This window comes from Eptatretus burgeri, chromosome 7 (genome assembly GCF_056783735.1).
Source record: "Eptatretus burgeri isolate ZD-2024b chromosome 7, Ebu_testis_v1, whole genome shotgun sequence".
Classification (NCBI taxonomy): domain Eukaryota; kingdom Metazoa; phylum Chordata; class Myxini; order Myxiniformes; family Myxinidae; genus Eptatretus; species Eptatretus burgeri.
The window spans coordinates 63984287-64007914 of record NC_140967.1 but is presented as its reverse complement, the minus strand read 5'-3'; the positions used below and the strand labels follow the sequence as shown (position 1 = coordinate 64007914).

The following is a 23628-nucleotide window of genomic DNA, read 5'->3' as shown; positions in this document are numbered from 1 at the left end:
TTTATTTATTTATGTATGTATGTATGTATGTATGTATGTATGTATGTATGTATGTATGTATGTATGTATGTATTTATTTATTTATTCGTGGTGTAATCTGTGATGATGCCACAACCTCAAAAATGAAACGAGGCATATGTGGCAGAAATTGGGCCTTGCGGGACGCACCTTGCTACTCTACTCGTGCTTACAAACTCAAACAAAAGGAAGTCCGTTTTCACAAAAGCAATGCATTGTTGTTTCTTATAAATGATTATTACTCTTCTCCAAAATTTGCAAATCAAAGTTATAGCACCCATCATTAGATCATGAACAGTGGGTTTTGTCTCCTTGCCTGCCCACACCTGTGTCTCCTCTCCTTGCCTGCCCACACCTGTGTCTCCTCTCCTTGCCTGGTCACACCTGTGTCTCCTCTCCTTGCCTGCCCACACCTGTGTCTCCTCTCCTTGCCTGGTCACACCTGTGTCTCCTCTCCTTGCCTGCCCACACCTGTGTCTCCTCTCCTTGCCTGGTCACACCTGTGTCTCCTCTCCTTGCCTGCCCACACCTGTGTCTCCTCTCCTTGCCTGGTCACACCTGTGTCTCCTCTCCTTGCCTGCCCACACCTGTGTCTCCTCTCCTTGCCTGGTCACACCTGTGTCTCCTCTCCTTGCCTGCCCACACCTGTGTCTCCTCTCCTTGCCTGGTCACACCTGTGTCTCCTCTCCTTGCCTGCCCACACCTGTGTCTCCTCTCCTTGCCTGGTCACACCTGTGTCTCCTCTCCTTGCCTGCCCACACCTGTGTCTCCTCTCCTTGCCTGCCCACACCTGTGTCTCCTCTCCTTGCCTGCCCACACCTGTGTCTCCTCTCCTTGCCTGGTCACACCTGTGTCTCCTCTCCTTGCCTGCCCACACCTGTCTCCTCTCCTTACCTGCCCACACCTGTGTCTCCTCTCCTTGCCTGCCCACACCTGTGTCTCCTCTCCTTGCCTGGTCACACCTGTGTCTCCTCTCCTTGCCTGGCCACACAAACAGTTCATGTCAATGAGATGTGGGCTTTAATAAGAAGATGGTCAGAGGAGTCGTGCTCTTGGCAAAGCCCATATCTCTCTGACTATTGTTCAACGGGAACCTCAATTCAGCATAATCTGGCTGTTCACACAGGTCAACTGACAGGCACTGTAATCCACTCAACTTGAATGCTTTCATAAAATATCCACTCAACTTCAGTCCTCGTAAGTGACTCAACTCACATTAACTCAAATAAACTTTATTCTCCAAATAAAGTCTGGAGTGCTTCAAGGTAATAGCTTGGTCCTACTCTTGTTTATCATATCAATAATTTACCTCTCACATCCTCTGGAAAATCTCTACATTTTGGCCGATGACTCAACATTGTGTCACACAGTGCCCCCATCTCACTGACAGACATAGGGCAGCACCGTCACTCTCTGCTGAGTGATGCCATTTCACATCTATCTCCATGGAATTCTCTAAGATCTTAAGCTCTTCATATTATGAGCATCTCCTTTGATGAGGCAGAAGCACAAGGTCTGACCCTCTCACATTGCAGATAGGTTAGTTGCCTCTGGTTTTTTTGTTTTGTTTTACCACCCTCTCCTTCCACTTGTCTTGATCCCTCTGCTGGCTGAACTCCCAACCTTCCCCAGCTCCTCCAGGACACATGCATCCTTTTTAAACCTCCCTCCTTTTTGTACTTCCAAAATCAGCCTATCTCAACTCTTTTGCTTTTCTTTTCTCCCTTTGTGGAATTACCTTGCTGAGTCTTTTTAATCACACTTTTCCCTCCAGAACCTCACATTGGTGGTACACCACCATCTCCTGTCACCACCCACACCTTCCCTTGATCTTTTGTACCTCCAATAACAACTCCTAACCCAACCCAACCTAGCTACTCCGTAGTGTGACCTGTGCTGGTGTCATCCTTACCCCACCCCCTCTCAGCTTTCCTCTCCACCCACCCATATCAGCTTCCCCTTTGCCCCACCCTATGTCAATTCTCTGCCCCCACCCCTCTCCATGCCTCCTCAACCCCTCTCCAAATCCCTTCACCCCCTCTACTCATTTCCCCACCCCCCTCCGTCACTCTGCCAAACGCACCTTGTCCATTGTCCCTAACTGTGTAGACAACATCTGAGGTTTCCACTCCAACCTGACAGATCTCTCAATCCAGGTGGCTGCTGATAGCATTATCTGCTTAAGCAGACATGATCTGCTTAACAGAATCCTTCCTCCCACAGTGAGTCATCGATTCCTTTGTGTCTCTTCCTGGCTACCGTCTCCTCTAGTTTGATGGGCCTGAAACCTCTGCAGGTGGAGGAATTGCAGTTTCTCAGGAATTCCATTTCCCATTGTCCGTGAACTGCTCTTTTGCCTCCCAACTCCAGGAGTACCATGCCTGCGACATCCCCTACACTCCCACCTCTTGTTTGTCTGTGTGTTGTACCATCCATCCTCCAAACAGTGATGACTCCATCTTTACCTCTTTCTCAGACATGGAACAAGTTTTAACCACTCATCCCAACTCTCTCTTCCTCATATGTGGTGATTTCAATTATCACCATAACAATTGACTGGGTGTTGGTATCTCTTTCACCAGCCATGGCAATTCAGCAAAGGACTTCTGCAATTCCATGGGACTGACTCAATCTGTGAACCTTCCCAGCCAGATTTCTCTCAGTGGCAAATCCTCCCTTCTCAAGACTTTGTGATGACAAACTCCTCCGCAAATATCTCTTGCTTTTCCTCTGCTTTGATTGGTTCATATGATCATCTCCTTGTGAGAGTCAACATCTCTCTGGCTATACTCAGAGAGCCCCTTCAGTGCCGGTGAGTCAGGCAGTTCACTCAGGCAGATTGGCAGTGACGGCAAACAGCCATCATGCTTCAGGACTTGTCTCCTATATCTACCACCCCTGATATTAACTCAGCCTGGGAATTCTTCAATAAAAGCCTGCTCTCTTATGCACAGGTCCATCCCATATAGTCTTCAGTTATCCTACCTGTCTTCACACCCATGGTACACTGAATCCTGAGGTGAGGCAGTTGGTCTGAAACAACTTGCGTTCTCTTTCTGGAAAGCAAACCCGACTGAAGAAAATCTCAGATCATTTTACCAAACCTACAACAAGTGTGTCCATCTTCAGAAGAGTCAGAAAACAATCATATGTCCAATCTAAAGATTGAACTTTAAAACCTCTTTCCCTCCTCTAAAACCTGTTGGTACCTTGTTAAGTCTGTCTCTGGTGTACGCTCCCCCTCTATCCCTTCCCTCACTTCAAATAGCACCACAGCCGACTCTGCTTGTGAGAAGGTGAATGCCTCAATTCTGTATTTGCTTCTAAATATTGTGTCTACAACCCCTCACTCTTGGTATCCATCCATCCCTGTCATACCCAACTGCTCCTGGACACTGTCTTTTGCACCTGCAAAGTTGGAGAAGGTTCTTTCAACCCATGACTCTTGACTCTGCAACTGGACCGGATGGCATTCAGCTCACATATCCTAAAAACCTACTCTGCTGCTCTTTCACATCTACTCTCTGCCCTTTTCACCCTATTGTTTGTGCTAGGTCATCTTTCATCTGCTTGGAAATTTGCCAACATCTCAGCATTACATAAAATGTACAAACTGATCCACTTAACAACAGACCTATCAACTTGCTTCCAATCATAAGCAAGGTCATGGAATCCATCATCGCAGTTGATACGAAATCCTTCATTTTCTCCAACAACCTCATCATATTTCACCAATATGGTTTCACACCACATCACTCCCCCTTGGACATACTGCTTCTACTCACCCAACAATGGATGGAGGGACTCACTCGATGTCAGACATTAGATCAGGGCCGTCACTTTGGACATATCTCATGCTTTTGATAGTCTGTCATCCTGCCTTGCTCTTCAAACTGTTTGCCAATGGCATCCAAGGCCAACTCCACACATGACTTACTGACTTCCTCTACTCTCGTAGCTAACATGTGCCACTCGCTTGACTAATCTCTCCCTGTCAAGGCTGGTGTGCCCCCAAGGCAGTCTTCTGGGCCCAGTCCTATTCCTGATCTTCATCAATGATCTCTCCTGACTCTCTGGAAAATCCTTTTTATTAGCTGATGCCTCTACCCTATACATTCTGTAACATCCCTCGTCCTTCAGACAGGTAGACTGCAGCCTCTTCCCTCTCTTCAGACCTTGACAAAATCACAAGCTGATCAAACACTTGGAATATGTCTTTCAATCCTGACAAATCTCACGCTCTCACTATTTCTCTCTGACAGGACAGTCTGGCAAACTCTCCCATCGACTTTCTTAACAATCCTCTTGAAGAAGTTTAGTCACTCAAACTCTTTCTTTGGCAAACCACATTTTTAAGTTAGCCTCCAAAGCCAGCCACTGCCTGGGCATCCTCTATCATATACCCTTCCTTGGCACACCAGAACTCCTGTCCACCTACAAGACCTTCATCAAGCCCATTCATCTACAAGTTTGATGGAGTACTGCTCTCCCCTCTGAGCTGGTGTCCCTGCCTCACACCTTGCTCAGGTTGATGCCGTGGAAGGTGGAAATCAAGGTCTTCGACATCATTAGAATCTCCTGCGACAAAGCCGAGTCAACCGTCCTATCACTTTCCCATCGTTTTCCTTCTCTAACTATGGCTGCAATGCGTAATGGCTATATGGTCTATCTTTCATGAACACAGGATTAGCACCATCTTTCAAGACCATCCTGGCATTTTAGGTTTACCAGCTAATCCAGTTCTTCCTTAAAGATATTGGAGTGGTTACTGGGCATGTTCTCCAGATAAAGTACAATTATGACATTATATACAAAGACCATATCATGAGTCCTGTCATATTACCAGTCATATACTGTTTTTGTGAATCTCAAAAATAACAGACATTCAGTTAAACAGAAATATATGGCTAAACCAATATCTTGTTCCTACTAAATATACTGATGTGAATAAGATGGTGGCCGATTGTTTAAGTGTCTTAAAAAGTCAGCAAAACACTATTATCGCGATTGACTAGAGAGGTGTTAAATTGATCACAGTGCAGTTTAACGATGACACTCAGAGTCCTCCATACATGTTGGAAATGATCCCTCACCCCATTCCTTAACGGGTGCAGGGAAATGTTTTGGCCCCCACCAAAAAAAAAATGGAAATAAAAAAAGCAAAAACTTATTTCTTCAAAATGCCATGAGGATTAGAACAGCACTGGGCAATGCCGGGTCGCCCTGCTGGAATTCCATAAATTGAGGTCTGATAGCACTTTGTCATGTAAAACTATGGACACAGTAAGCATCGTTCAAAGTGGATTGTGAGTGTGTTTCACAATAAAATGCTGATTCCATGTGACCCTGGGTCACCTCCACAAACAATGATCTGGTGAACATCAATTTTATGGACTACAATGCACAAGATCTTGCTGAAGAGCTACCTATTTGTATTGTATTGCCAATGTAAAGTATGAAATGCATATTTATATTTCAATTTTTACATTCTTGCATAGACTGTTGTCTTTGCTCAGATGTTATGATGCCATCAAAGACTTTGTAAGATATTCCAGGAAACACTCCCAGCAATGATGCTGAGACTGAAAAGTGTGCAGAAACAGTTCCATCTACTCTGAATGTCGAGTAGGAATTAGTTTATCAAAATCCCTAATTTCTGCAAGGTCAAAGTCCACAGTGGAATCAAATCTTCAATCATCATTTTGTGGAGAAAAAAAAAGCTGTTGGTTATAAAATGCTACTCAAGTCCAAGTCCCTGAGGTTTGAGCACTTTGTACTGCACTGCATGTAAATAGAGAATATTCTCCCGACCAATAAATTGAAAAGTATGATCGACAACTGTGTCATCAACAATGATTAACAAAAACAATGCATATATGTGGTCGATCGAAAATAATAATGTGAAGATCCAAATTCAAGGTCTGAAGTTCTTCATATCAAGGCCCTGTGTGAAAAAATGTTAAAATCTTTTGTTATTGCAGACATTTTGTGGAACTGGCTATCCCATCAGCAATGCCTTCATCGTTGTGAACGAATTCTGCGAACGATTTTCCTACTATGGCATGAAAGGTGTGACAGATGCCAAACTTAAAAATTCTATAATAATGGTTGTAAATTGCATGTTATAGTAATTATAGAGAAACTTTATTTTACCGACTGAAACAATGCAGAATGAAAAGCATGCATTATTTTCAACAATTTGAAAACAGCCAATCTCAAAGCTCAACGAAGTGGCAGCTGATGCATAAGGTTACTGTCCTGATCAATTTTATGAATATGGTCTTCATGCAGTACTCCACAAGCTTCATGTTGTATAGGTTATCCAAATTTTTCATTTCTGCATCTGGAGTATGGGTACACTCACAATCATTCTCACTGCATCCTCTCATGCATTAGAAAAAAACCTTTCCTGGTGGCATTAAAGTGCAGTGCACCATATCCGATGTTTTATATACCCTCACACATGTAAATATATATATATATATATATATATATATATATATATATATATATATATATATATATATATATATATATATATTGTTACGGTTGTGGAAATTCGCATTACACCATAAAGAGTCCTCAGGTGAGGTATATCGGTAAGTTCATGTGTAGTTAGCCCAAACCCGTTGTATAGAGGGAATATGTGTGATTCATCCGGGCTGCGACGCTTCAGTTAGCCGTTCTTCTTTGACTATAGTTAATTTGGTGCAAAAACAACAACGAACATCGCCACAACCAACATCTCACGATCACGCCATTCACTACACGACACCACCTTCCACAACTACGCTACCACATCTTCGCCACTCGCCATTCAACGAGCACCGTGCAGGTGCGTGCAAGAACAAAAGCACTTGTGGAGCCTGTGGGGTTTTCCCTGCCTGATGCTTCCGCCTGAATCCCCCCACCATGCTCGGTGTGAAGGGGAGGGTGCGGCGGCTCCCTCCCGATTGGTGGATGCGCAGCGTGAGGCGGTCGGAGTGAGGGCATGCCCCATTTCGAGAGGCTTCTCAAAACGCCTCGAAGGGAGGTGGAGCCGAGAACGGGGTGGAGCGACGGGCAGAGCCCCGCGCTGTTGAAGGGCGGAGCCCCGCTCCATAAAAGATGGACACGGGCGGGGTGCGCTCTCTCCTCTCTCTTCCTCTTCTCTTCTCTCTCTTCGCTCGTCATTGCTGAGTCTCCTGTCATCTTGGTCCTGCGCTCGCGGCTTAGCGAGCGGCCTGCCACGCGGGAGGCGCAGACATGAGACGCGGCAGAGCCGGCTGTGGGGCGCGAGCCTACGCGTCCAGACGAGGAGTGCCGGAGAGGGTTCGCCGGCCGCATGGGAGATTGGAACCAGGCGCGACCATGCTGAGGTCGCGGGAGGGGGACTCGACGGCGCCCAGGGAAGTCACGACTTTCTTTTCTTTGGGGTTTTGTGTAAATGTGTGTGTGTGGCGCCAGTCCGTCAAGTTTAGAGCTGTATAAGTGTGCTTGTGTAAATAATAATATTCGGTTGTAATTCTGCGTCCATTCTTGCTTTTGTTCCTTGCTTGACTGTATATGTGAATGATTGATTGTTGCTGCAACTGTAAATACGTGCTTTTCGTTTACGCGCATTAAATGTGCATTGTGTGAACTGTTCCCTGTTTCGTTGCGTCTTTTCTCCCCTGATTGAAATCTCCATCTTGCATCACGTAAGGGATTGATAGTGGGTTTAAAATGCCCGGTAAATAATCCTAACCGTCGAGGACGACGATAACTCCGCTCGGTTATCTCTGCAGCACGGAACGAACCACTTAAGGGGTTCGTGTCCGAAGTCGACCTGCGGCGAGGTACGATCGCCCGGTCGACCACTCGCGCAGGTACTTAGGTAGGTCGAATTTGGCGAGCAACCCTATCCTGCACGTGTGGGCAATTGGCACGATCGTGGTGAGGTTAAGCCCCCACCCGTGACCGGCTCCGGGCGGTAGTTCCCGGAGGGTCACGACTGAATTGTCCATTCCGGTGAGCGAGGCGGCCGCTTTTGGCAACACGCGGTCGATCGCATGCCGGCGGGCACGAATTCGCAACAATATATACTGTATATATACATATATGTATACTGTATATTGTTACGGCTGTGGAAATTCGCATTACACCATAAAGGGCCCTCAGGTGAGGTATCTTCATAGGTACATGTGTCGTTAGCCCAAACCCGTTGTATTGAGGGAATTTATGTGATCCATCCGGGCTGCGACACTTTGAGTCAGTCGTTTTTCTTTCTCTATCTTTTATTTCAAATGAATGGCAAAAAAAGGCGCCAAGGAGGGAACTGCGAGGACGCGCGGGTTTTCCCGCCTGTGTTTCCCGCCATTTTTACCCGCGCTTCGTGTGAAGGAAGGAGGAAGGACAGCTCGCCGCCGATTGGTGGATGACCAGCGTGAGGCGGTCGGGGAGAGGGAACGCCCCTCTTCGAGAATCCTCTCGAAGGAGGGTGGAGCCGAAATCGGGGGCGGAGTGAAGGGCGGAGCCCCGGGCTACTAAAGTCAGACACGGGCGGAGCGCTTTTGGTGCTCTTGCTAACTTCGTCTTTTTCTCTCTCTGGCTCTTGCTCTCTTCGTCTTCGTCTCCTCTGCGTGGTGGCCGCTGGCCTGGTCTTCTGGGGTGCGGTCCCGAGACCCCGCCGGCGGGATGGAGCGTCTGCCATTCCCCACACCATGACCTCGAGCAACCACGTTCCCCCCCCCCCTTTCTATCCGCGCTAAGATAGCGCCGGAAACCCCGTCCGTGGCGTCGAGCGGCCAACACGTGCCGGCGCAAGGCACGCCGGAGAAGACTCGCCTACCACGCCAGGGATCGGAGTCGCGGCCAGGCGCGACCACGCCGACGGACGTGGGAGAGGGACTCGATGGCCCAAGGGGATGTCACCAGTTTCTTTTCGGGGTTTTTGTATTATATGGTTCTTGTGGCGCCATGTCTCGTAAAGTACAACTGTATAAGTGTTGCCGTGTGTACGCGTATAGTCGGTTTTGACTGCTTTTCTTCTTGCATTTGCTTTTTGTGTATGGCTGTATATACGTGCTTTCCATGTGTCGCGTAATAAAATGCTTGCTTGTTGAACTGTGCCCGTTTCGCTTTGTCTTTTCTCCATTGACTCTCCATCCTGCTTCACGTAAAGGGTACGTGGCGGGTGCAAGATCCCGGTAATTAATCTGAACCGTCCAGGTCGACGATAACACCGCTCGGTTATCCCGATAGTACGGAACGGGCCGCCCAAGCGGCTCGTGTCTGGAGTTGACCTGCGGCGAGGTACGATCGCCCGGTCGACCACTCGCGTAGGTACTTAGGTAGATCGAATTTGGCGAGCATCCCTATCCTGCGTGGGTGGGCAATTCGCACAGTAGTGGTGGGGTTAAACCCCCACCCGTGACTAGCTCCCGGCGTTGGTCCGAGAGGCTCATGACAGAATTGTCCGTCCGGTAGGCAATGTGCCGCGATTCGAGTTACGTGGCCGTGCGCACGCCGGCGAGCGCGAATTCGCAACTATATATATATATATATATATATATATATATATATATATATATATATATATATATATATATATATATATATATATATATATATATATATATATATATATATATATATATATGAAGCCTGGTGTGTTGGCGCAGTGGTTAGGGCAGCGGCTTGGGATCCAAAAGGTCCTGAGTTCAAGCTCCGTTGGGCCACTGAATTAATACACCAGGGGGTTGACTCAGCCTGTCATCCTTCCGAGGTCGGCGAAATGAGTACCAGTGTACTGGGCCGGTGTATACCCCGATTAAAATAGGTGTACCGTATCCCTGTGTCATAAGAGGCGACCAGGGTTGTGTCAGGAAGGGCATCCGGCGTAAAACATGTGCCAAATCACTATGCGGATCATACGGATGATCCGCTGTGGCGACCCCTAACGGGAGCAGCCGAAAGAAGAAGAAGAAGATATACATATATATATATATATATATTCACACATATTGTTACGAATCTGGCAGCCATTAGCACACAAACAGTCAGAGCCCCCGCAGTTTAGTTATTTCAATAAGTATGTGTTCATAGTCAGGGCCCCATCCTTCTGTCTAATGGGTTAATTTCATTTGTACACTGCGGGTTTCTTTTATAGTCAGGTTTTTTACATCGCCAGCAAATCTCCTTCGTTCTTCGCATCATCGCCTCAGAGCCGACTCCACCCACGAGGGCAAGAGCGCACCCCTCGTCCAATCAGGAGGCTCATTACCTCAGAAGCCCCGACCAATGAGGGGAAGTCACTGGTCGCCCGACAACCCCTTGTCCAATCAGAAGGCTCATTACCTCAGAAGTCCCGACCAATGAGGGGAGGCCACTGGCCGCCCGACAACCCCTCGTCCAATCAGGAGACGAGTGGCCGGAGAAGAGAAAGAGTAGGGTGGTTGTCAGGACCAGAGTGCTGCAGTCATCGTGGCCGATTGCTTTTGGTCTGTCATGGTGGCTTGGTCTCAGTCGTGGTCTGCGATCCTTTGTGGTGGCTCCTCGTGGTGGTGGTGGCTGAGCAGCCAGGGTCATGGGCCCGAGAATTTCGGGACATGGGTTCGAGTCCCACCGTGGCGGGTTGGAGTCCGGTGTGACCGCACGAGGCAGGAAGGTACCCGGCCAGGCTCTGTCCCCCAGCTGAATTATCCTCCTCGGCGAGAGGGCCGAATAAAGACCCACGGGGTCCATTTATTTTTGGGTGTGTGTGTCTGTGTGTGGCGCCAGTCTGTTAAGTAGAATTGTTAAGTGCTTTTCATTCATTGTAAATTGCATTTCTTTTATTCGGATATCTCCGCTCTGTCTCCCTCCCTATTGTAAATAAATATCTGTTAAATGTTCCAGTTCGTTGCCTGTCGTTTCTCGCATTGATTCAGCATGGTGCGCATTGAGAATTAGGGAGGCTGTGTGCCGTAAATTGTTCATTTGGACCGACGGATCTTGGTAATCCCGGCTCGGTTTACACCTGGATCGGGCTCGGTTAACGGCCCGTTCCGCCCGAGGTCAATCAAGGGTGTGGTTTTCCCTGGTAGTTAGACGACATGGGTACTTAGGTATATTGAAATTAGGCAATTAACCCGACCCCATGCCGTCAAAATATTGGCGACCACGGTCCGCAAAGGGACCCGTGACCTTTCGGACTTATCCGAGAGTCACGACCTAAATTCCGGGGTGTTCAGTGGAGATGACCCTACTGCTCCCCCTGGTGGTCGTTTATCGCCACCGAACCCCGGCCCACAACAAATTGGTGTTCAGGAGCGGGGTTCAAACTCCTCCGCCTCCACAAAATTAACGGGATTCGGATCAGGGGTGTACAGAGCAAAAACCCCCGTTCCCTCCAAATTGCGAGTGTTTAAATGATTCTGAATACGCATCATGGCGAGCCAAGATGAGCTGGCTCAGGTGGGTTTAGAAGTAAGCTTGGAGGAACCAGTGGCCCAGGACACCCCCATGCAAGAAGACGGGCCCCCGCAACCAAACTCAGAGGTAGTAATGGGCGCGGGGGTGGCGGTGTAGAACCCCCCTCACCTCCATCAAAGTTCCCCCCCCCCCCAAATTTCTACCGGTTACGCACACCATCATGGCGGATCGGCTTCGTCATTTGACATGAGACAGATGTTGGAGGCGTTGATGCAAAAAAATGGACGCAAATGCGCAAGTAGCACAAGAAATGGATGCGAATGCGCAATGGAATACGCAGGATCTGCAAAACAAAATGGATGCAAATATGCAAACACTGAGGGGTGAAATGCAGAGCATGGGGTTGAATTTGCAGGCGAGTATGAAGGAGGTGGAAGGCATACTGGCGGCACCACGTGGCGGAATGACCGAACCAAGGGGGAGTGCAGAATGTATTCGGTCCGTAATGGAGACGGGTAAGGTCAAGGGGACGAGCGACGCCATGACAATTAGGAGGGAAATTAATAAACTCGGACACGAGGGGACGACGGAAAAATTAAAGGTGGTGACGGAGATGCAGAAAATAAATGAGATGCACGAAATAGAACAGAAAGATGACGAATTGCATGAAAGTAAACAGGAGCACACACAGGTAGAGATAGGAGGGGACAATGAGGTCGAGCATGGGGAATGTTTAGTGACCCGGTGCGAGCATCAGATTAACCTCCCTCAGGAACAGAGGTGGAGGGTATGCTCCCTTGAAGTGGACTGCGACCAGGTAAGTCCAGTCGGGCCATGCGAGGTCGAGCGGGTGCATGATGTGAACGGGTCTATGCAGAGTTGGGGGGGGGGGTCAGAGGCCTCGGGACCCCTTGTAGTAACACGAATCCCCGATATGATTGTCCCGGAGTGTGTGTCTAGGTGTGTGAATGGTGCGAGTAACATGGCGTGCGTAAGTGCGTGTATGGAAATGGATGACGGACGGATCCAGACAGGAAACACGAGTAGCGAGCCAAGTAGTGGAGCTATTTCGGTAACCGCGCCGGTCCTGCGCGACGCCGCGTGCAAGGCCCGTTCAGCATTTTGTGAACGGCCCTCACCCGTGCGTCTGCGTGGAGGGAATCCGGTGCGGAAACGTTCCGCGTTTGGGACAAGACAAACTCGTGGACGGTTAAAATGTAGGCGAGTGTCGGATGAATTTGGAACATGCACGTTCCCATGTGCGGGGCATCACGTGCTGCATGCCGCGTGTTCTGTTCGCGGAACGCACGGAGCGGGTCCACGGAATGAAACGCTCGGGCTGGCCTGCCCGGCGAGCCGCGCAGGCTCGCTGTGCGAGTGACGTCACCGGGGATCTTGCGGCACTAAGGCCAGGTAAACAGCGCACGTTGACCCACGTGGGGAATTCCCCGAAAGCGAGCGCTTGTTGCGATGTGCAGGGCGACGACAAGGCCCCGGGTATCGTCTGACGGAAGGGACGAACGAGCAAGTCGCATATCGCCGCCCTGGAGGTGCAAGGTTCGAGGGGCCTTGCTACGAGTACACGGCCCGGCCAGGATGTGGTAAGCATCCTCGCCCGGGTAAAGGAGCACGAGTTAGTGGGAAGGGTTTAGCATAGATAGTCCGGCCTCATGGGGCCCGTGGAACAAGTTAGTGGGAATTTAGATTAGAATTAGAATGGATTTTGGGAGACACGGACGGACATGGAATGTGTAGTGGGGACGTAGATTAGCGACGTAGAGTTAAAAGGAACGTGCATTCATATAAGGAATAAAAGGGAGCACGAGTTAGTTAGGGGAATTTAGTTAGCAGAATGGCAGTGTTGAGTGATGTGAGTCAATTGGAAAATGAAAAATGTGTGGTGAATGAGTTTGGGTCAGCGGGCCTGAGTGTGTGTATGGAGTGAATGTGGAATGCATGGTGCGAACGAGAACGGGTACTCATAGAGCGCATACCTTCGCCGCCACTACTTTTTTTGTTCTTGGTATTAGTGTGGGGAACTGGTTTCATATGAATGGTCTTATGACACAAACCACATATCTATAATGTCATGACCCCCCCGACTTTCGGGGGCTACGGACTAAACAACAATCAACTCACGTCGTTTTGGCGAGTCTTCACTCGCAAGCTCGGTGAATACAACGTTTCAACCAGAGAAGGTAATCTCGTTTGATGCTGGTTTCATGCAAATCGAATAAGAATTGATTGAGTTATGCCGAAAACCGCATATTTTTCAAGGGCGTGACCCCCCCTCCCGATATTTTACCCCAACCGGTGACATGTGTTATGACGTCATTGTGTCACAAGATTGGGCATTAAATTCTGAACATTTTGGTGCTGGGTTCATGTAAAGCGGACAAGAATTGACCGCGTTATGACAAAAAACGCATATTTTTCAAGGTCGTGATTTTTCAAAATTTTTCAACCCCCCTGACCTTTGACCCCTAACCGGTAACAAGAGTATGGGCGTCATTGTGTCATATTGCATATCACAAGATGAGGCGTTGAATTCTGAACATTTTGGTGTTAGTTGCATGCAAATTGAATAAAAATTGACCGTGTTATCGTAAAAAGACGATTTTGACCTTTTCGTGACCTTGACCTTGACCTTTGACCAGAACGATCCCAAAATCTAATCGAATGCTTCCTGGATAATAACCAATCATCCCACCAAATTTCATGCAATTTGGTTTAATACTTTTTGAGTTATACGAATCACAAGATTACAAATAAATAAATAATTAATTAAATAAATAAATACACGCCGACCAAAACATAACCTTTCGCAGAATGCGAAGGTAATGAATGATGGGGGGGGGGGTGGGAGGGAGGAGTGAATCCGACCCAAGGAACCCTGGGGTCAGTGTAATGTTAGTTAGTGGGTTAGTCAAAGTTACCAAAAGGAGGTCGTTTTGTTGTTGGTGTGGGAAGAAGGCTCGAAACCTTTTTGAAGGGTGCAGGAATCCATGGACCAGTTGAAAGGTGAGTATTGAGTCGAGGGCACCCCGGGCACCGAAGTAGTCGGCCAGAGCAGGCCAATAGTCCGGTGGCAGAGCAGCATATTTCTAGTGAACCTTGCAATGTTTGGTAACAATCGTTTTTTGGCTTATTTTGATAGATATTGGTGTCGAGATCAATTTTAGGGTGAGTGGCCACTTGTTACTGCCTTGGCTTTTGCAGAATCCAAGAGAGGCCACCAAATACAATCAAAATATAAATTAGGTTGTAAATCCTGTTCCAAGTACAGCAAAAGGATGATATTGGTGTCTAAATCTATGTTTTAGAGACCAAGGAAGTGGATTATGATGTTATTGGGTCATTTGCTGGCCATCTTGGTAGCACAAATTCAATATGGCCACCAAAAATACCTGAAAATGCCAAAATCACAAAGAAATCACACTAAAAACTAACATAATCGATTGTGAATGCAGTTGAACAATGATCCTGCTGGTTACACATGTGCTTGACATGTTATATAATCTGATTGTGAAGTAATGATGCCGTTTAGAAGCCACCTACTCAAGACGTAAATATCATGGTGCTTCCAATGTGAAATACACCAATATATCGATAACTTTTAACGATCTTTGTTTTTGTTGTAGGTTCTGATGTGAGTAATGATATGGCTGAAGCAGGAGACAGCAAGGATGCCGAGGAATGCTTCTTAAAGACAGTTTACAACTGTGGGGTTGGGAAGTTGATGCAGTCTTCACGAATCAGCACAATATTGGAAGCTAGTAATCTTCGGCAAGATGATATCAGACTACGAAAAGAACTATCTGATGGATCATCTACTGTTAGATGTCACAAAAATTGTGTATCCAAATATGTATCTCCTTCCACTCTCAATAAATTGGCCAAGCGTATGCCAGAGGAAGAGACAGATGATGACTCCAACGCTGGTTCCAAGCGATTGCATTCGAGTACCGGTGGTGATGTTTTTGACTTTCAGAAGCACTGTTTGTTCTGCCATGACATAACTCCTTGCATATTACTGAATGAGTATGATCCCAAGGTGCCACAACAGTACAGAGTCCCTGCGTCGAGAGTAACCACAGACAAGATGGCTGATGGGGAGACGTACAAGCAGTACCTACTTGACCTTTGTGATAAACGTGGAGATGAACTGGGTAGAATAGTCCGTGACCATATCATCGGAGCACCATCAGATTTGCACGCTGCAGATGCAATGTATCACTGCCGTTGCAATATGAGTTTCCATTGTGATGCTCAGAGAACTACCACGATCAATAGCAAAGGTACTGCTGATGACCAAGCTTTCGCTGAAACTGTCAAAGTAGTCGGTTATGATCGCTCAAAAGTTTGGAATTCGCTCGATGTTGAAGCAGTATACGCAGACAAGGGTGGATCTGTCATGTCCAGACGTGTCCTTGTTGAGAACGTCATCCAACATTTCGCTGAAGATATGTTGGCATTACATTCCCCTGGAGTGGCAATGTTACTAGTGTTCAGGAAGCATGTTACCACAAATCTCAGGCTTGTGGATGATGATCAGAATGGCGACATGGATGAATGTATCCGGAAAGTTGGCAAGCAGATCATGAAGGAGACCAAGGCAGCTAAGGATGACTTCAAATCCTACACTAAGCACATTGATCGAGAATCAGCCTCAGAGTGTATTAGTGAGACGTTGGTGAAACTACTATCAACTATCAAGCCTACTTTCCACAATTCACTACAATCCATCATGGTGGGTAATATCGTGAGCTCAGTGGTAACGTCTCAACCGACACCATTACAGATAGCCATAGGTGTACTTCTTGGTGACCATAAGATGATCATCACAGAACTGTACAAGTATAATGTTTCTTGTTCCTCCGATGCGGTTCGACGATTCAGAAGGTCAGCGGGTGTTCAATCATCAAAAGCACAGCAGTTAGCCAGACTCAGAGATGCCAGACTGGGTGGACTTGTGCAAATCATCATTGATAACATTGATGCTGTGATCAGTTCCCAAAACTGCCGCCTCGAATGTCATTACATGGCAATGCTGGCAGCTCAGTGGAAGACCGAACTTGACCACCTTGAAGGTTTGGATACATCGATCCCTCGCCTAACGAAAGAAGAAATGAAGAACCCTATCCCATGGGAGACACGAGTCGTTGAGTATACGGGATTTGCTGCTACAAACCGATTTGCCATGTCAGACGACTTTGTACAAGCCACAACAATCTCAATTGGCAGAGCCAAAGATTTAGACTTTAACTTCATCAAAGACGTGCTCTTTGAAGCAAACACTCCTGAGTACAACGGGTACAATACACGTCACTGCCGTGAGTCAGGAATGACCCCAGCACCCAAGACAGCTGTGGTATATCTTCCACTCATAAACATGAAGCCAGGGGACCCAACTACTGTCCTAACTTCCATCACCCGAGGATTCGAAGTCACCCGAGCATCCAACCAGGATATTCTCGTTCTCACCTGCGATCAGGCCATATATAAGATCGCCGTTGACATCACATTTCATCAACCAGATCTGCTCACCAACATGGTGGTGATTCTTGGTGGGATGCATTTCCTCATGGATTTCGTGGGTTGCGTTGGCACTCTCATGGCAGACAGCGGCCTGAAAGAGATTCTGATGACGTCCTTCGGCTCCGTCGATAAGATGTTGCAAGGAAAGAAATATCCAGAGAATGTTCGGGCACTGAGATTTCTCACAGAGGAGCTGCTTCGACCAGTGTTTGTGTGGGAGAATCTACACCTGACCAGCATGGATGATTTGGAAAAACTACTTGATGAGATCGCCACTCAAAGTCGTACCACAAAGCTGTGGGTGTACAACGTCATCAAACCCACATTTCTAATGATGATGTTTTGTCGGGCGATGCATGAAGGCGACTGGCTGGCCACTCCACATCAAAACAGCAGAATCAATGCTGCCATACATGTTCGCAGCCCACAAGTACAACTATGCAAGGTATGGCCTCTACTACGTACGCTCCATGACTTGGTTGGGACCAGATATTCTGGACAAGTTCTGCAGAGGACAGCAGTCACTACACCACACTGCTGGTGTCTAAAACGGACAGTGGAGCGACATGTTTATTGAAATGAACTGGATGAGGAAGGGGCATGGGCCGGGTGGCATCATTGGCAACACAGAAAATCCTCAAACGATAGCGACATGGGTGTACAGTATGGATGCGACCATGACCCTGACTGGTGACCTTAAGAAGATGTCTGGAGCTGACGAGAAGGTACAGCTTAACCACAAGGAGGAATCTACCAGTCGCATTCGTCGAGATGGCAATGATCGTAAATCATTGAAGGCTACTCTAGAGTCATGCATTGACCCATTGAATCCAGCTACCCACGATGCAGGATGTCTGCTCAACATCTCAAATAGTCAACTAGCTCAACGGAATGTTAATGTTGACAAGGCAGTGGAGATTGGAGCTGATCAGCTGATCCAGTTCGAAGCATTATGGCCAGAGGGCTTTTACAGCTCACTCGCAAAACAGGTGACAACCTTCGCCGCAAAGAAGAAACGTCTAACAATCGATGATAATCCCGTCATGGATCAAGAGGCTATATACACTCGGGTGATTGGCCTCCTCGTGAGCGAGCGCGATCTCGATCTGGAACAAGTCCTCTCCACAGAGCGAACTGCATATCCGCCCTCGATGTTCCAAGCTGATGGCCAGATGCGAGTGGCAACGGGAAAATCCACACTGAAAAAGAACCTCCAAGTCGAAGTTTCACAACGCCTTATCACAAGGCCAACATCTATGGTGATTGATGTTTCCGCTCTTTTGTGGACATTAGAATGGCCATCCCAAGGAACCGTTGACACGTTCATTTCGGTGTTCAAGGTCTGGGTCAACGCGCGACTGCTTGAAGCTGATGTCCACCTGTGTTTTGATCGTTATTATGACTACTCTACAAAAAGCAGCACCAGATCAGCTCGAGCCAGCGCTACCCGGGTCCATCAGCTCGAACGGAAAACTCCACTGCCGGCTTGGGACGCAGTACTTAAGAACTCAGCCAATAAAAAACAACTCACCACACTGATTTGCGAATCAATCCTGAGTGATGACAACTTCCTGCAGCATGCGACATAGGACCACCAGTTGGTGGTTACTGGGGAAAACGACACACCTACGCAGGTATCGAAGGGTCATAAGTCGCCTCGTCTAGACCTAGCATCAACACATGAAGAAGCTGACATCCTCCTGACACAACAGGCCATCCATTTGGCAAAATACCATCCAGAATCACGGGTGCGGGTGGTGTGTGATGACACGGATGTGTTTGCGTTACTTGTGTACTATTACTTGAGCGAGAAGCTCCAGTCTTCAATAACTATGCAGTCTCCAATCATTGGTCAGTCTTGCATTGACGTGAAGGAAACCGCTCTTAAACATTCAGCAATCGTACCCGAGCTCTTAGCGCTTCATGCTTTGACTGGTTGTGATTCAGTTGCTGCGACTTATGGAATTGGGAAAACAATAGCAATCGCGGCCGCTCGAAAAGGCTACTCTCTGGATCAACTTGGTAAACCCTTGGCAAATATCGTTGAAGTCACCGAACAAGCAACAGCTTTCATTGGTGCGTGCTATGGCATTACAACTCCCACCTCTTCGATGACCAAGATCCGCCAGAAACTATGGGCACAGAAGACTGGAAAATCAACAGCAGCACCTAAGCTGTGTAGTTTGTCCCCAACTACAGAAGCGTTTGAGCAGAACGTTCGAAGAGCACACCATCAAGTCGCTCACTGGTACAGTGCCCTGAGTGGGGATCCACCAACTCTCGCTGCAGTGGAACACGAATGGGAAGCTGATGACACTAACAAGTGTCTCTTCCCTCGGAATATGGAGGACGGGGTACCCTATGCCCCGGAGCACATTCTGAAGCTGGTCAGATGTGGCTGCACATCTGAGCAAGCATGTAGAGGTGGGAGATGTGGATGTATGGGGCGCCAACTTCCGTGCACAATGTTCTGCACCTGCGGTGGTGGTACTGCCTGTTCCAATCCATTCAACATCAATGAGAGTGCAACAGATCATGCCGACATCCCTGATGACAGCGATGAGACAAATGACCGAGCAATGGATGTCGAGGATGAGGACGATGAATAGTTCCGAGATACAAGATATTTTGTCCAGTGGGGTGTTAATTTTGCTTAATTTTTTATAGTACAATTTGTATTGACATAGCGTTGAAACATTGAGCAATGTACAGCTGCCAAATTATTGTATTATTATTATCATTATTATCAATATTATTAATGGGAGTATCATATACTTTAAATGTATGTCGACTTTTGAGTCACGTGAATGTCATGTCTGAGAGAATTATACAATAAATATTGTCCGATTCTAATTACATTTTGTTTTTATATTTTGCTTGAAATCGATATTGCTATCAAAATAAATATTGCTTATAAATTTGCGAATGACTTCATAATCATAATATACATGTCTATACTTCACAAAGCACACATATGTACAGAAACTTAACTCAACTGCATTTACAACCGATTACATAAGATTGCGTGTGATTTTGGCATTTTTACAGGTAATTTTGGTGGCCATATTGGATTTATGCCATCAAGATGGCTACCAAATTATCCAATAACATCATAATCCACTTCCTTGGTAACTAAAACATATAGTTAGACACCAATTTCATCATGTTACTGTACTTAGAACAGGAGTTGCAGCCGAAGTTATAGTTTGATTGTATATGGTGGCCATCTTGGATTCTGAAAAAGCCAAGACAGTGACAAGTGGCCACTCAGCCTAAATTTCATCTCGACCCTAAGATCTATCAAAAAAATTGAAAACATGAATGTTACCAAACATTGCAAGGTTCCCTGGCCCAACCACCGGACTAAAGGGTAAATTTGTTTTTGGGTGTGTGTGTCTGTGTGTGGCGCCAATCTGTTAAGTATAATTGTTAAGTGCTTTTCGTTCATTGTAAGTTGCATTTATTTTATTCGGATAACCCTGCTCTGTCTCCCTCCCTGTTGTAAATAAATATCTGTTAAATGTTCCAGTTCGTTGCCTGTCGTTTCTCCCATTGAGCCAGCACGGTGCGCATTGAGAATTTGGGAGGCTGTGTGCCGTAAATTGTTCATTTGGACCGACGGATCTTGGTAATCCCCGCTCGGTTTACACCTGGATCGGGCTCGGCAAACGGCCCGTTCCGCCCGAGGTCCGTCGAGAGTGTGGTTTTCCCCGGTAGTTAGACGACGTGGGTACTTAGGTATATTGAAATTAGGCAATTAACCCTACCAATAGGCAATACGTTGCGATGGGAAATATGAGAGCTTTGACGAGGCAGACTTTCATGTGTTTTCAGATGTTCGATTACAGCAGATCTTGTTCAAGACACTGCCATTCATCACATTCCTAGACGCCATGTAATTTCGTTTTAACAACTTCCATCAGAAGTGACCAAAGCTCCTTGTTAGGAAAAAGGACTGAAATGGATTGATGATTGGAGGGATTTAAATGGATTAATGAAGAGGAGGTTTTTAGGAAAGTACAGGGTAAGAGAGGTTTGAGAGAGAAAGTGAGAAATTTTTTTGAATTTTTTTTTTTTGAAGAACAGGGGGATTTCAACAAGGTGGGACATCACAAAGAGGAGAGAATCTGCTAAACATCCACAGCACATTTCCCCTGTCTGTTATGAGATGAACGGTAATCTGATTGAACACAATTATGAATTTAATATCGAACTATGGATCCCTGATGTGATATGGCTGGCAGGATGGCCTAGGCCCGAAAGTTAAGCACACTTGACTCTCAACGGTGTAGCCTGGGTTTGAATCTCGGCCAGGTTATAAACTGTCATCCCGGTGTTTCACAAGCAGGGTGATTGGTCAATGTGTGTGCCATCCGTCGGATAGTCGTTAAACTGCGCTTCCTATTTGCTGGCATTAGTTGGTGGCTGTCCTTGGCAAAGAGTAGGCGAGGTATCGCTGGCACTCCAGCCAAATTTACAAAATCCAAATTTACACCCTCCACAAATTACAAATTCCTGCTGGGAAGTCGATGGTAAACCACCCAGTGTTACCATTGCCAAGCACCGACTTTGGCAGCACCGACGTTGATTTGGTGCATCAGAATCAGAACTGTTGTAAAATTTTACTTAAATGTTGGTCTTAGTGTGAGTTTAAATTGTTGAGCGTTATTTCAGAATTATGTTCAGATGCACATCTACAGCGTAACAGGACATCTGACTAATTCTCCACCTACTTTTCCTTCACTTCTATCTCTCATTGTCCTTTCATATTCCCATCTCTCCCCTCCCACCCTCTTCCTCATACTTTTTCCTTTCAATGTTCTTGAACCCACCCTCCTCTCCCGTAGCTGTGCTCGTCATCTACTTTAAAAACTTCCTACACTGGGATGAAAATCTCTCGACAGCAATATACCATGCTTTTGTGAGCCTGTGCTACTTCACTCCAATTCTGGGTGCAATCATTGCCGATTCATGGCTGGGGAAGTTCAAGTAAGTCATCGCATGACCAGAAAGACTGTATTTTATACTGAAATGATTCCAAACACATTTAAGTTATCCTTCATCGCAATTAAGAAATAGCACTACAAGTTGAAGTCAACTTCAGAAACGATCTACAGACACAAAAATATCAGAATTTTATCCCCTTCTCCTTTCTTTATGCTTTTTCCTTACCGTGTCCGTTTTCTCACAAACTCACCTCTCTATCTCTCCCCTATCCTTCCCCCTCTCTTTCCTTTAGGCAGTGTTCTATTCTCTTAAAATTAACCATCCCCCACTATTTTAAGCTTTATGTAAAATTTTCAATTACCCATTAGGGTTTCAAAAATTTGCTATGAAGCCAGAGGACTTTAGCGATACCTTCCAGGATTGATCGGCAATTGACAATGAAGCATTGCCATTGCTAGAAAACGGAGAGATTTCCACAAGTTATTGAAATGCAACTTGGATATTGACTCTCAGGGAAATCTTGCTTAATGGTGGTTAACCCAGAGGCCAGCCCCACCTCTGCTTGACGCATCCTGATGGGGTTCTGCCTGTGGTGAGTGTCAGACACACATAATCATTTGATTAGTCCTGTGTAAGCAGACAGCAACAGCATGTATCTGTTCCAACTACGATGGAATAACCTGACACATCAACCTTATAGTGGAATTGCTGCAAGCAGATGATTCCACTTGATGGTTTGAACCCCTTATGAAACATCGACATATTCAATGTGTTACGAGTTACGGAGATAAGTACCATGGGAGTATGAATGGGGCAGCAAAGTAGTATAAAGTGGTTGTTCAGTGCATTAAGATGTACTAGAAAGGATTCAGCATCTGTTTGACTCTGTGATCCCTGATTCACCTGTGTTCTCACATCAGAAGAAAGGGTTGCATTAAAATAATGAATAGCACTTGGCAGAAGCCTCTCGAAGATCGGGTTCCAAAGCTCCCACAATACGTGACAGTTTATCGGCCTTGCAAATTGGTGTTCAGTGCATTTACTGGGGATCTTTAAGCTCTTTGGAGCCCAGAAAGCTGAACAATGTTAAGATGATAAAACTGATGACTTATTGGTGAGGCCATGAGATTGGCATCCCAGAGGTTGTGACTTCAAATCCAGCTGAAAGCAATAGAATTAGGGATTTGGATTCCAAGCTTTTGGAAGTTGTTAGTTAGTTGTTGGAGAATTGCCACGCCACTAATGGATTGCCAGTAAAATCAAGCAGGCTCATTAACAACCTTAGGGATGGGATAATCTGCCTTCCTCATCTGGTCTCGTCTATATGTGACACAAGTCCACTCACTGTGGTTGACTGTTATTCCATCCCTTGTTACAGGAGGTCATACTAAATTATTACTGGATCTGAAAGTTCTCTTATATTTGATGATGATGATTTCCATTTTCTCACGTCTGAGATCAAGTGATTCTCACGATGTTATTTTGGCTTCCACGATCTAGAGAAGCGTTGAGACAGTTCATTCGATTGGTTCCACTCAGTTGCTTGATTTAGTCCAATAATCTGTCTCTTGGATGCTCCTTCCCGCTTTTGCTATATACTCTACACAATATTCAATTTTTTTCCAATTTTTTTCCATCTCTCCGGCAAATGTGCCAAAAATACAATCGCGAATGACTTTGGACACTGCTAAGTAAATTAACACCAAGTTGTTCTTTCACACTGATGTTGCTTCTCTTCTCTGTCGACCACAT

General features: G+C 46.4%; 1 protein-coding gene across 1 annotated transcript in view; it reads left to right on the top strand.

Moving 5' to 3' along the window:
* Positions 1-23628, top strand: part of LOC147023416 (solute carrier family 15 member 1-like) — a 113370-nt gene that overhangs the window by 565 nt on the left and 89177 nt on the right. Inside the window, exons 3-4 of the mRNA XM_085890338.1 lie at positions 6000-6087; positions 21777-21918. Coding sequence (XP_085746464.1) covers positions 6000-6087; positions 21777-21918 — 230 coding nt within the window. The remainder of the gene's footprint in view (positions 1-5999; positions 6088-21776; positions 21919-23628) is intronic.